Source organism: Mustela nigripes, chromosome 15 (assembly GCF_022355385.1).
Source record: "Mustela nigripes isolate SB6536 chromosome 15, MUSNIG.SB6536, whole genome shotgun sequence".
Taxonomy (NCBI): domain Eukaryota; kingdom Metazoa; phylum Chordata; class Mammalia; order Carnivora; family Mustelidae; genus Mustela; species Mustela nigripes.
The window spans coordinates 27,230,686-27,243,682 of record NC_081571.1 but is presented as its reverse complement, the minus strand read 5'-3'; the positions used below and the strand labels follow the sequence as shown (position 1 = coordinate 27,243,682).

General features: G+C 41.5%; 1 protein-coding gene across 1 annotated transcript in view; it reads right to left on the bottom strand.

Moving 5' to 3' along the window:
• Positions 1-12,168, bottom strand: part of HTR2A (5-hydroxytryptamine receptor 2A) — a 58,625-nt gene extending 46,457 nt beyond the window's left edge. The window contains exons 1-3 of the mRNA XM_059377598.1: positions 11,797-12,168; positions 10,622-11,359; positions 7,622-7,822 (exon numbers count right to left, since the gene is read on the bottom strand). Of these exons, the coding sequence (XP_059233581.1) occupies positions 7,622-7,822; positions 10,622-11,033 (613 nt within the window). The 5' untranslated portion in view covers positions 11,034-11,359; positions 11,797-12,168. The remainder of the gene's footprint in view (positions 1-7,621; positions 7,823-10,621; positions 11,360-11,796) is intronic.
• Between the last annotated feature and the right edge of the window lie 829 nt (positions 12,169-12,997).

Genomic DNA, 12,997 nt, shown 5'->3' with positions numbered 1-12,997 from the left:
CTAGAAGGTATTCTGCTTAGCAAAATAAGTCAGTCAGAGAAAGACAACTGTCATATCTCCCTGATACGAGGAAGTGGAGATGCAACGTGGGGTGTTTGGGGGGGTAGGAAAAGAATAAATGAAACAAGATGGGATCAGGAGGGAGACAAACCATAGGAGACTTAATCTCACAAAACAAACTGAGGGTTGCCGGGGGGAGGGGAGTAGGGAGAGGGTGGTGGGGTTATGGACATTGGGGAGGGTATGTGCTATGGTGGGTGCTGTGAAGTGTGTAAACCTGGCAATTCACAGACCTGTACCTCTGGGGCTAATAATACATTATATGTTTATAAAAAGTAAAAAAAAATTATAAAAAACTTGAAAAAAAACCTAATCCTGCTAATTTGTTAGAAACCAAGAACCTTACAGAGAAGTTTACATGTTGTAACGCTTATGACACAAACCGTATATTTATTCCATCACTAAACCTCTTGATATAGGTACTGTTACTAAAATTTATTCATTGGGAACAGAAGGTACAGAGAGGTTAGTAACTTGCCATACGTCACACAGCTTAGACATGACAGAGCCAGATAGTCTGACTCCAGACTTGTGGCTTATAACCAGGATCTATGGTCAACCAACTAAACACAATGGAAACTTGTTCATAGACCAAAGATGCTCAAAGTCCTCTTTAAAAAATGAAAGCTACACTGAGATTACTTTCACTGTCCCTCAAAAATTTCTTTATAAATCTGCCTAAGACAGGAAATTATTGACTGCCTAAAGGCCAGTGTTGTACCTGGTGACCTAAGCATTCAATTGAGTATTTATGCCAAGGTGTCAGTTTGTGAAGACACAGGTTCTGAATAAATGTGACACAGCTTATCTTTATCCTATTACAAAAGTAGTCTTAATGTAGAGAATAGTAGTCATGGATATCCTTGAGGGGGGAGTGAAAAAATTCTATTTGGATTTGGGATACTTCAAAATGACTCCATGGGGTGCAAGTATGTTTCTGAAGTAGAAGAAAAAATTCTAAATGGGGTCTTTGCTTGTCCTATGTGATGTGAAAGATAGTCCTTTTCACTTTTTTCTATCTAACCTGTACCTTTACCTGCTACAGATAGTCAGAGAATTAAGTATTTTCTTTTCCTACGTGATGTTAGCAAATCTATCGTTGTGAGGAAAGCGTTTGCTCACTTTTTTTATATCATGGTGAAGTCAGTTACCTCTGATCATAAAAATTGGGTTTATGAAGGGCTGATGAAATCCGGAAAATCCTAGGATCGTTCTTAATCTAATGCGTCAATCTTCTCTGTCATCAGTTCTTTCCTCAGAGTTCACAAATAGAAAGTGCAATTGATTTGTAATTACGTTCGTTTTCCTCCAAATTGGATGAAAGCCTTGGCAACAGTAAAATGACCAAGCTGGTAGCAGGGAGCAGGGGGACATGGCAGCAAATCTCAGAAATACCAAGTGCAGGAAAACTTGAGTCATCTGGGTTGTGGTTCCCAAGGTTGCCATTTGTTAGATCCGAGCAAACTTAGAAGGTCATCCACCTTCTCCATGAAGCCTTCTCTCCCACGCCACAGATGTTATGATGATCAAGAATGAAACATTTATAATATCTGTGACAAAACTATACAGAAAGCTACAGGGGAAAACAACAATCTGTTGTTTTTTTCCTAATTTCCCGTACTTGACAAATTTGAAGTCCTCAGATTCTTCCTGCTAATAGATTCACCTAAATTATTCCTATTTTACCAGAATGGGCTCAGACCATCCATACCACCCTGAAATCTTGCTTTTTGCACTTAGTCATGGACATTTTTCCAGTTGACTATACAATAACCCCACCTCAATATTCTTAAGAGCTAGAAAATGTTCTGTAATTAGGATAAAAACAATACAGTGAACCACAATCCAGTCTTCTTTTCTGCTATTTTCCAAGACTTCTGAATTAAAGGTCTTTAGATCTACTTCTATTTTTCTGTAGGACAGATGGCCTGAAGTAGGATTGGCAGGTCAGATTTTAATAACTTTGGCTACACTGTCCAAGAACAATTCATATTCACACAAATAAGGTATGAGCCTACATAGGGCATCACTCAGCGTGATTCTACTTATTTTAATTGTGCCAATCAGATGAACAATGGTAATACATTGTTTTAAATTACATTTCCATGACCGTTAAAGAAATTAAGCATTTTCCTGTCCATTAGTTATCCTCTTTTCAGCATTTATTGTCCATTTCATGTTTCTGTTCATGTTTATATATTTTTTCCCTATTGGGTTGTTTTTTTGTTTGACCTGTAGGTACTCTTTGTATGTTAGGAATATCAACCCTCAGTCTGTTCATATGCACTGATACTTTCTTTTGACTTGGCTTTTATTGATTTTTACCTATAGAACTTTTTCTCCTGTAGTAAGCAATGTCTATATCTTTGTAGTTTGTGTATTTCTTTGGCTTGCTTAAAAAGCTATTGCTCTACTATTTTGAAATTATGGAGAAGTCTAAATTGGGACTCAGGGTGAGTGAGGAAAGAATACAACCTAGCTGGATTACTTACGATCTTCTAATAGATACATCAGTGCAATTTTTGGGATGGGACTTCAAAAATAAAAAGAATGAAAAATTCAAATAATTCAAACTCATTGGGATGGGGTGAAGTAAAGAATGACTTTGTACAAGTTAGTAAATGCATGAAATAAGGTAAATGAACTGTTATAAAGGAAATATATGAAATAGAAGATGGGAAGAATAAAATTGATTTTTGCCAGTTGTGATAGTAATACAGACAGGATGAATTTCTTTATCAAAAGACAGAGATAGGAAGATTGTGTTTTAAAAATGTGAAAATATCAAAGGAACAAAGACATGACAGAAATGAAGAGAGGAGAAAAGATGAAATGGAGAATTTCAGGTGAGGAAGAGGCATGGCAATGCTAGTTTCATATAAGGCAGAACTCAAGGCCCAAAACGATGTCTCAGGGGTTAGGGAGATAAAAAATTGGGCTCGGGCTACCCAAGGTAGCCAGGATTTCAAGAATTAAGCTTCTGGAGTGAAGTGAAGAGAAGGAAGGTATTTATGTGAGCCCTTTTCCCAGTTAGTCATTTACCAGTCCGTTTGAGGGATGGACTGAGAGGCTGAGTAGCTGAATAATCTGTGCTGAGGGGATAGGATTAGGGGATAGGATTTCAGAGTTCTTCGAAATGGAGAACACCTCAGGCTTTCATTTGAAAAAAGGAAGGCATATACCTTAGGTGTAAGGATAAACTAAAAGACAGTGCTTATGAAAAGCGAGCCTAAAATAAGCTCAGTCCCTAGTTGGATTAAAGGGATTTATGGCAACTGCCTGATAAAACTAAAGAATGCCTCTCTGAACAAGAATACTAACATTTTATTTCCTTTTTTTTTTCCCTTAACACAATTAAAAAAAAATTACAAGGTATACTAATAGCCAAAGGGGAAAAGACCCCAGAAAACAGAATATCCCAGGTAATCAGCTCTCTGGACATCTGTGATTAACATTTGAGAAAACCGATGAAATCATGGAGAATTATTTCAGAACTAAATACAATAAAATGGGAATTTTAAAACTAGAAATACAGTGATCTATTAAGGCTATAATACATTTGTTGAGCAACAAATTTGAAATAGCTGGTGAGAGGTTTAATAATCCAGAGAAGGGAGTAAAACTACATGGACTAAAGACTTAAAGATGTAAAAATGTAGAAAAGTTATTTGAGTTGTAAGCATGGGTAAAATTTCTATTATCTGGGAAACGAGTCTAAGAAATGTGTCGGGGAGAAAAGTTGTAGCAGAAGCAATTCTTGAAAAGATAATGGCCAAAAATGTTGCTAAATTAACAAAAGTACTAGGCAAAAAATTAAAGAATGAATATAAACACCATGCAGGACAAACCCAACAGTAAAAGACGTATCTGGGCACATCATAGTTAAATTTATAAAATACAAAGAAAGAATCCTACTAAAGTAGCAAGGGGTGGCAAGGGCTGGTGGTTTCTAAGGGACACTAAGTCTGACAGCTGAGTTCTCACTATCAAATAAAATTATGTAAGCTAGAACTTTGGAATGCCCCTTCTAAATTACTGGAAAACCAGAAACCTTGAGTTGTATATTGAGCAAAAAATATGCTTAAAAGGAAGGCTAAATAAAGATGTTTAGAATAACGAGCTGAAAGAAAACTACATGGTCATTCTAAAATTCAGAAGTAGGGACTATGAATCATGGAAAAGACAGGCAGAATCATGGAAATGACAGAAGCAATGAATGGCAACAGAAATGGTCAATATGTGGGAAATAGTAGAACACTTATGTCCTATGGTTTTTAATAGGATACTTAAAATTAGACAATAGGAAAAGAGAACATGAGAGATAGGGACAAATGGACTTAAAATATTCCAGAGGTTTTCCATTATCTAAGAAATGGTAATTTGTTAGGCTCTATTAGGTTAAAATAAATAAATAAATCATAAGGATTTAAAAGAATGGATAACAAGCTTATAATGGGGAACAATGAATTCTTGATCAGGCCATAAGAAGGCAAGGATAGAAACTAGAATATAGAATAAATGGGACAAAAGAAAAAAGTAACGGTCATTTTAAACCCAAATACTATGTATCTCGGCTGCATTAGTTATAAATGGGTTAAATATTCCAATGAAAAGATAGACTGGATTAAAGAAAATTTTATGTGCTGCTTGTAGGCAATGTACTTTAAATATTAAATCAGGAAGTAGTGACAGTAATAAGATGGAATAGGATATATTCAGAAAATAACCAAAAGGGAACTGGCAGAGCTATATTCATATCAGATGAAGTAGATGTTAAAGCAAGAAGAATTGCATTTAATAATCAAGAATCCATATAAAAGGATAATCTCAACTTTCTATGTAGCTAGTAACCCAAGACCAGGTAGAAAATGTAAATAACTACTGAAGAGAGTTTAGAGTTGTAATTAAAGAGAACATTTAGAAAGGTTCCAACATGACAGAGCTTTAGAACCAAGTTCTATAAAACCTTTTAAAGAACATTCCCATTTAAATATTTGAAGACCACAGAGAAAAAAACAGTAATATCCCAAATTTATTTAATATAGCTAAAAAGAGAAAAAAAAAAACCTTGTAAGAATAATAAACCAACCTATACCTGGTGATTCACAGACCTGTACCCCTGGGGATAAAAATATATGTTTATAAAAAATAAAAAATTAAAAAAAAAAAAAGAATAATAAACCAACCAACAAAGTCCTCCAAAGCCAATTTCATTTATAAATGCATTTCAGGAATGCAAGGGCAGTTCAGATCTATCAAGAAAACAAAATATCCATTTTTCAGCTTCAGTGTACTGATATATCAATAGATGCTAAAAAGACCGGTAGAAGAAATGCTAAAAAATAGATGCGAAAAAGACTGGTAGAAGAAATCTATTAGACTATATACACAAAATTCTATCTGGACTAAGTATCTAAATGTAAAACAAGTGGAAACAGTAGCAGAAAATTCAGATATTTGTGCTGAGCACCTTCAGGCTCTTGGTTAGAATTTTTTTTTTTTAACCCTTTCCCAACTGCCATCTCCTCAGCCTTCTATCTCAGATTTATGATACAGAGCTTTTTTATTTCCTTATTTGCCTTCCTCCATCACCTTATTGGAAGTCTCCAAATACTTATCTTAACTCATCTTCATGTATTTAGTGCTCCATACATTGTAGCTGTGTTGTAAGTATGGCCACATTGGTGATGACCCCTCCTCGCACACCCACACCCATCCAGCCTGCCTGTCTCCTGGAGCGAGAACGGAATAGGAGCAATGTCATCTTGTGCAACTTCTCTGCAGTTTGTTTTCTGTAAGGCACTTTAAATACCGCAGGCTGGTTGTCTTTGCTCAGAAACAGCTCCTTGGGACAAGTGCTACTGAACTGTATGTGTATGCCAGAAGGTAGAAGATGGGAGACGCTCCCAAGCCTCTGTCTCACCAGTGTGACTGTGTACGAGGGGAACACTAGAATAAACCTGGTGATAACATGGTTTGCTTTGTTTGCATTATCGGCCACCTTTGCTAAGCGCATGTGTTTCAGTGGTCCTTTACCCTGGTTGCTCCTTAGTCATCCCACCATGGACCAATTAAATCCCAGTGCTCCACATGTGTTCTTATGTGTAGCTGGGATTGAGAACCACTGGTCTTTCATTCTGTTGTTCCAGATAGAAGGAGTCTAAGATTGCATGGGCCCAGAAACCACAGGCTACTCCCCGCCCCCCGCCAAAAAAAAAAAAACGGTTTTCTAAAGAAGGTGGTCATGCAGTAGGAAGAGCATGGCTTGGCACCAGAAGTTTAGAGTCCTAGACCTGTCACTGGCTGAAGAGCTGACACAGCAAGCCACAAAGCCTCTTTAGGCACTGGTACCCTAACTGATCAAATAAGCATAATGAGCTCTTCTGTCCACCTCAACCTGTACTAGGAATTTTAAAATGGAAACTAGATAAGACCCTTCAAAATCTGAAAATCCTGCAAATGTAATTTGTTAGCATTTCCATCAGGAAACAGGCACCGTCCTGTGTCCTAGCTGTGGGGTCTGGTGCGGGTCATTTCACTTGTTGAAGCCCCATTTGCTCCTCCCTAAAATGGAGTTACCTGTTCTGCAGAGGACCCCTTTAGCAGCAAGGCAAGCTGGAGGAACGGAAAAACACAAAATATCCTATTGCGTTTGCTGTTAACTTGGATTTTTATCACAAAGACTCTGAAATGTTTGGTGTCAAGCCTGCCATCAAATCCCATAGCCTCCCTCCTGTTAGCAGATGCAAACACCGCTGTGGCCACAAGCAGGTGCAGTGTCCGTGCCTGAAAAGCTTTGTCGCCTTAAATCCCAGGGAATTTTTGGTTCCAAACCAAGCCTGTTGAGGTGACAGGTGCCACTGACTTAGCTACCTGTGAGCTGACCCTTTGGCTCCCATTATCTGGGCTTTCCTGCCTGTTGAGTTGGTTGTGACAAGAGATCAATACTGGTGAGAGGGGAATGTGTAATCAAAGCAACTGAAGGGGGTTGAAATCTTCCGGTGTGTGGTGACCGGAAAAAGAGGAGGGGTTACAGTACCACTGACGAGGTACTGGGCAGGCAGAAGTGCCTTGCCCTTGAACTAGTCCTGCCACCTTTCTCTGTTCTCACCTTCTGCCTCATAGTTACAGCCCCTGGTACCTTTCTCCAGCCTCCGGAAGCTGAGTATTCTTCAGCGTGGGGGCCTGCCATTTAAATGGACAGGGGCAGGGATGATAAATGTGGAGGTCTCCAGGGGAACTCAAGAGGTAGAGTAGTGAATTAGAAAGTGCGAGATGGGGAGCAAAAGCATTTGAAGGTGGCTATGGCGCAGTTATTTCTAACTGGCTCTGCAGGTGTCTGTTCTTAACTGGGAAAACTTAGGTTGTCAGCCAGTGATGTTGATACTTTTTCTTCCTAAAGCAAATCTGAGAAATAACGACATTGTGGTCTAGAGAGGACAATAACAAAAACCCCATGGAGTCCGTGTATCAGCTTTTCGTACAATAAAACAGAACAAGTCTCTTTGGAAGGCATGGATGGTTATTTCAGATGAGCCCCTGAAATCCCGTACCCACTTACCCACTGATATGGTCCAAACAGCAATTATTTTCAGAAAGGCCTTGGTTCTGGAGTTGAACCGGCTGTGATGGATGGGGTTCTGGATGGCAACGTAGCGGTCTAGTGAGATTGCACAGAGATGCATGATAGAAGCCGTGGAGAAGAGCACGTCCAGGTAAATCCAGACAGCACAGAGCTTGCTAGGCAGAGGCCACCGGTAACCTGGGATGCAAAAGGTTAGCATCAATTAGGGATCTTGGGCCTCCCACTGTGCGGTGCGTGGAACCCAGCCTGCCAGAAGGGCTGCTATTCTGGGGGTGGGGTGGGGTGGGAAAGGCACAGGTGGTGGCAAAGGGCAACACAAGATATTTTCAGTGTTTTAAAAGCCCAAGAACCATTGTACTGAACAATGTTCAGATCCTACAAGCTGATGAACTCAGGGTTTAGAAATTTCTTGGGGCTGGAGTTCTATGCCACTGTGTTGTGGTAACCTTGGGTTGTCTTCAGGGTTTCTCTTGCTCTGTGTCCCCTAACAGCATCTACCTTTTTTTCTTTGTTTTTAAGGAGTTAGAAGTCTCGATAGATTTGGAGCTCCTCTATTAAAGCACCTTGTTCACGTCTTTGACATACTGTGGGTTCCCTGAGGTTCGGCCCACCTCTTAGTCTCCATAACTATAATGGCTCAGTCTTGCCCAGCGATATCATCAATTGGTCTCTCAATAAATGCTATTGGTGTGAATGAATAAATGATGAAAAAGTCCAGATTGAGAATATTTTTTGGAAAAATGAAAAATAATTACATTATACTTTAGGGGTTCAACTCAAATTTGGGGTGTATGTGTGGGGGGATATGCAGAAAAGCATTGTGTTCTTGACCTGATGAGTGTTTCAGTGCAGCGGTTCTCAAACTCAGTGAGCCTCAGGGCCTCCCAGGTAGGGTCTTGAAATGGTACTGCTGGATCCCACCTGGAGGTGTCAATTTTGTGACTCTGCAGTTGGGGAGGAGAATGGCCATTTCTAACCAGTTTCCAGGTGGTGTTCCTGGTCCCAGGATAACACTTGGGCAACAGCTGCATGCAGCAGCGGTTGTCAGCCCTGGCTGCATTTGAGAATCAGCCGAGAAGCTTTTTCTCTAGATTCTGGTTCTCAGGAGGCTAGGAGGAGGTGGGCCCCAAACAGAGTGTTCCAGAGCTGTCACAATGATCCCAATATGAAGAGCACTGAGGGAGGCCCATAATGCATATTCTAAGTGTCCTGTTCTTGTTTTACAGGGGATCCAGTGGTTATATAAACCCAAATTAGTTTTGATAACTGTGTAAGCGATGATATTACATCTGCGTACAAGGGAAAAGGCAATCCTAAGGATCACCTTTTCTTGTCAGTAGTCCAGACCCGCAAAGCTGAACGGATTCCACATGTGCAAGTGTACTCCACCAAAATGCCACCACCTATATTTGGGGAAGTAAAGGGTACACGATACAAGTCTAACTTAATGCCTTTCATTCTACTTGCCAAAAAACGGGAGCTAAAACAAGAGCCTCTTCCTTTGCAGTGCCTGGAGGGAAGCCACACTTTGTCTGGTGGGAACTGATGTTGGCCCTTGAGAGTTCTCTCTGCAAGAAGACAGCTGAGGTCGGGCCACAGTCTGGTTTCCGAAGCATGGATAGGGAGGGGGCATTTCCTCACCCTGAGGGGTGAGAGAGGACCAGTCCCAGTGAGTTGAAACTCTGGCTGGAATTGGCTGCACGCGGAGCAGCCGCCGCCAGGGGGCGCCGTTGCACCCCGAGTGGGAGGCGGCGGCCAGGTCCTAGCTTCTTAACCCAGCTGGTGGGTGCCTGCCTGCTCCCCATCTGCTACTGGGGTCACCTCCGCCCTCTGGCAGTGGTTTTAGTGCCCTAACGGGACCTCTGGGAGCCATGCACCACTCCCGGAGTTTGCCTTCGAGGCGGGGGTCAGGCCTTAGGGAGCCAGAACCTCTGCAGCATGTCTGGGAAATGACAGGCAAATTTGATGAAATCACCCTGGTGTGACATTTGAGTGGTCAAACGGAGGTTGTCCTAGCAAAGAGCAGTATGGACCCCGTGCAAACCGGCGCCTGCTCTCCATTGCCCATCTCCTCCCTCCTCCATACCCTTCTGTGCTGGGATAATATATATATACTTTAGCCCTTAAGACTTGGACAGAAAATCTCCTCTTAAAAAGACCATAAGGTGACTGCTCCGTGCCTATGTCAGCAGTCTAAATACTCTTCAAAAAAGAAATCCAACTGTATTACTCATAATTTGAAAAGAACATCACATTCTGCTTCCAGCTGAAGCCGTACCAGTGTTTGCTGACTTGCTGAGAGGTTTGACTCTTTCAAACTGTTGAAGAAAGCAAGATTAATGTCTTCCCATTTGTTTTCTACCCTCTTCCAAACCAGACTGGAGGAGTTGATGTATATGTATTTTTAAAGAGTTGAGGGTCTAATTTAAAGGCATACTTCTAAATTAGCTTCTCTGGAGGTAGGGAACAATTGAAACAGGAGTTAATTTATTTATTCTAAGGTAGAAGCTGCATATTTTAACATCAGACCCACTGTACCGCAAATGTTCTCCCTGCACACGTTCCAAGGTAATTGGGAAGGTTTGCCACTCCATTAGAAGTGCTGAAAACTGTGTGACAAAGCTAAAACTGTGTTCTGTCCTGAAGGCTGGGATACTTGGGAAAATATAGAAGCGAAAATCCAGTGGATTTAGAATGACAGCTAAATTACTGCTTTATGACCGTATGGGGGGCATTTAAAGCGACTACCTAAAATGGACGTGTTTCAAAGCACAAACTGTCCAAGGATAATGGGTTGTCTGATCTCTTAATCTGTGAAAGCCAATTTAAGATTTAACCAGTGTAACATGGGAGACCCCTGTCTATAAATAAACCCTTGTGTTTAGTTTGTCCCTTGAGCCTCCACTCATCTGCTCCTAACATGCACACGCTGTCTGTTCCCCGTGTGGGTGCAGCTGGGAGGCTAAGGCCACTCACCATACAGGATGGTTAGCATGGACACGGGCATGACAAGGAAACCCAGCAGCATATCAGCTATGGCAAGTGACATCAGGAAATAGTTGGTGGCGTTCTGCAGCTTTTTCTCTAGGGACACTGCCATGATGACGAGTATGTTCCCAGCAATGGTTAGAATAATCACTACGGCTGTCAACAAAGCAGACCAGTTTTTTTCCTGGAGATGAAGTAAGGAGAAGCATGGTGGTGAGAGACAGCCCTCACAGGAAAGGTTGGTTCGATTTTCCGAGTCCACTGTCCAGTTAAATGCATCTGAAGTGTTAGCTTCTGCGGAGTTAAAGTCATTGATGTAGAGCCTTGGGTCCTCATTTGATTGCATTAAGGAGTTTGTTGTTGGGCTCAAGGAAGCATTTTCCTCAAAAAGAATATCCATTTCTAAGCTGGAATTTGTAGCAGATGAAGTAAAGAAAAGCTACCAAGTTAGAGCCTCAGCTCGCCATGCATCTTTATGTCCCCACGCTCTGTCACACTGAAGCCGGCGTACATGCTGGGCTCCTTGGGTCGCCTTTTTTCTCTCATGATTACAATGGGAGCTGAACTGCAGTGGCTTTTTGTATCTCCTTCCTTCACGGGGTTCATGGAGTCTTGTTTGGTTTCATTTTTTTTTTTTTTCCCCCTTCAAAGCAAGGTCAGAAAAGCAGGATGAACTTTTTAACAGAGGTTGCAGAGTTTGGAGCATTCGGGGAGAAAAATGCGATCCTGGCCAGGAAAGAAAAGTTTTGTAATTACCAGGAATCTCATTGAGCTCTGTCTCATTTTGTGGGTTTTGTTGATCCCACTAGTTTAGCCACAGCAGTATTAAAACAGCATGCAATCCAAAACAGTGGGGCGGTATGCATTCTACATTAAGAAAGGCAATTAAAAATACATCCTGTGTTAATCCCATAGTAATTGGATGTACTTGGTATAGTTCTCTGTCTCTAGGCTGAATGGCCACAGCTGCCTTCAGGAATTTCCGTTTGCATTATGCTTAGTTAAAAAAGAAACGAAAAGAAAAGAAAACTCTTAAGCAAAGATTAGCAGACAACTTTTCACACCAGAAATTCTCATTGAAATGTTAACATTTTGGCCAAGCGTGATTTCAAGGCAGAAAGAAAATTAACACAGAAATAAAAGACAGCAGCGTGAGAACTTACATTTGTCTTCAGGGTCCACACGTTAGACAGACTTTGCTGTTCTGGGACTTGCTGCATCTCCCACGGTAATTAAGCCAGTGTAGAGTCCCTTCTTCTTGAGCCTCAACCGGCATAACAGGAGAGTAATCTGATTTCTGTTCTGCTGACTTCAAAAACTGCAAGAGTGGAGCCAATTCCAGCACTGCGTGGTCTGCGTTCGCCGGCTCTGCCCGCACTCGGCTGGGTCACTCCCTCCCTGCGCGGCTCGCCTGAGCGAGGCACACGTTTAGCAATCATTCATGAGCCCCTCTCCAAGTCACACAGAAGAAATCCCTCCGGAAAGTAGGGAGAGCTGCCTGTGCCAGGGGACGCGTGGTTTCCCTGGGAATGGACCGGCTCTCAGGCTGCCTCGTTCACTTCACACCAGACCTCCCTCTATCTGTATGTCATAAACTGCAAGGTAGCAACAGCCCAGGAGGGCGGACCAAACAGGCTGGGTTTTTTTTTTTTTTTCTCCCCCTTGTTTCTCTCTCTCTCTCTTTCTCTTTTGGCCACATGTTAACATAGGGAAGTTCTCTTACGTCAGGAATTGCCTTTTATGCAGATGGCTAAGGCAGGTAAGCTGTGCTGTGAGGTTCTTAGGGTGGGGGAGCACGTTAATAAGGCTAGAAAATGGCATATCCCGGGAGCACTGTAAGCGTGCTGTTCTTCCCCCCCCAGAGCCCACAGTGCTGTCTGAAGTGCAGTTGCTGACGTCAGCGACTTGGGCTCAGGGCAGCCAAGCTCCTCCTGGAGATACTCAAACTATCAGTAGTATTTTTATTGATCAGTAGCATGCACCATTCAACTAACTTATTTTCCCCAGAAATAAACTTACCTAGAAGTAATTCAAAACCTCACATACGGAAGAGGGGTTTTTCAGAGATCATTTTAAAGACCTCCTGCCTTCTTTGTTTAAAAACAAAACAAAACAAAACAACCCTTCTCAATTCTAAAGACCGAAGCTATGTGGCAAGTACACAAGGTGTATATATGTATATACACTAGATAGCATTATTTTTACAGATGAAAGAAAGGATTCGTATCCTGAAGAGTGGTGGTTTTCTAGGTTTCTGTTCTTATCTTCACATTCTCTCTAGACAAATTCTGTTACTTGTGTGCCTTCAACATGTCCTTGGACAAATTAGTACCTCCTTAGCAGGTGATTTCTCTGCTCTTGACC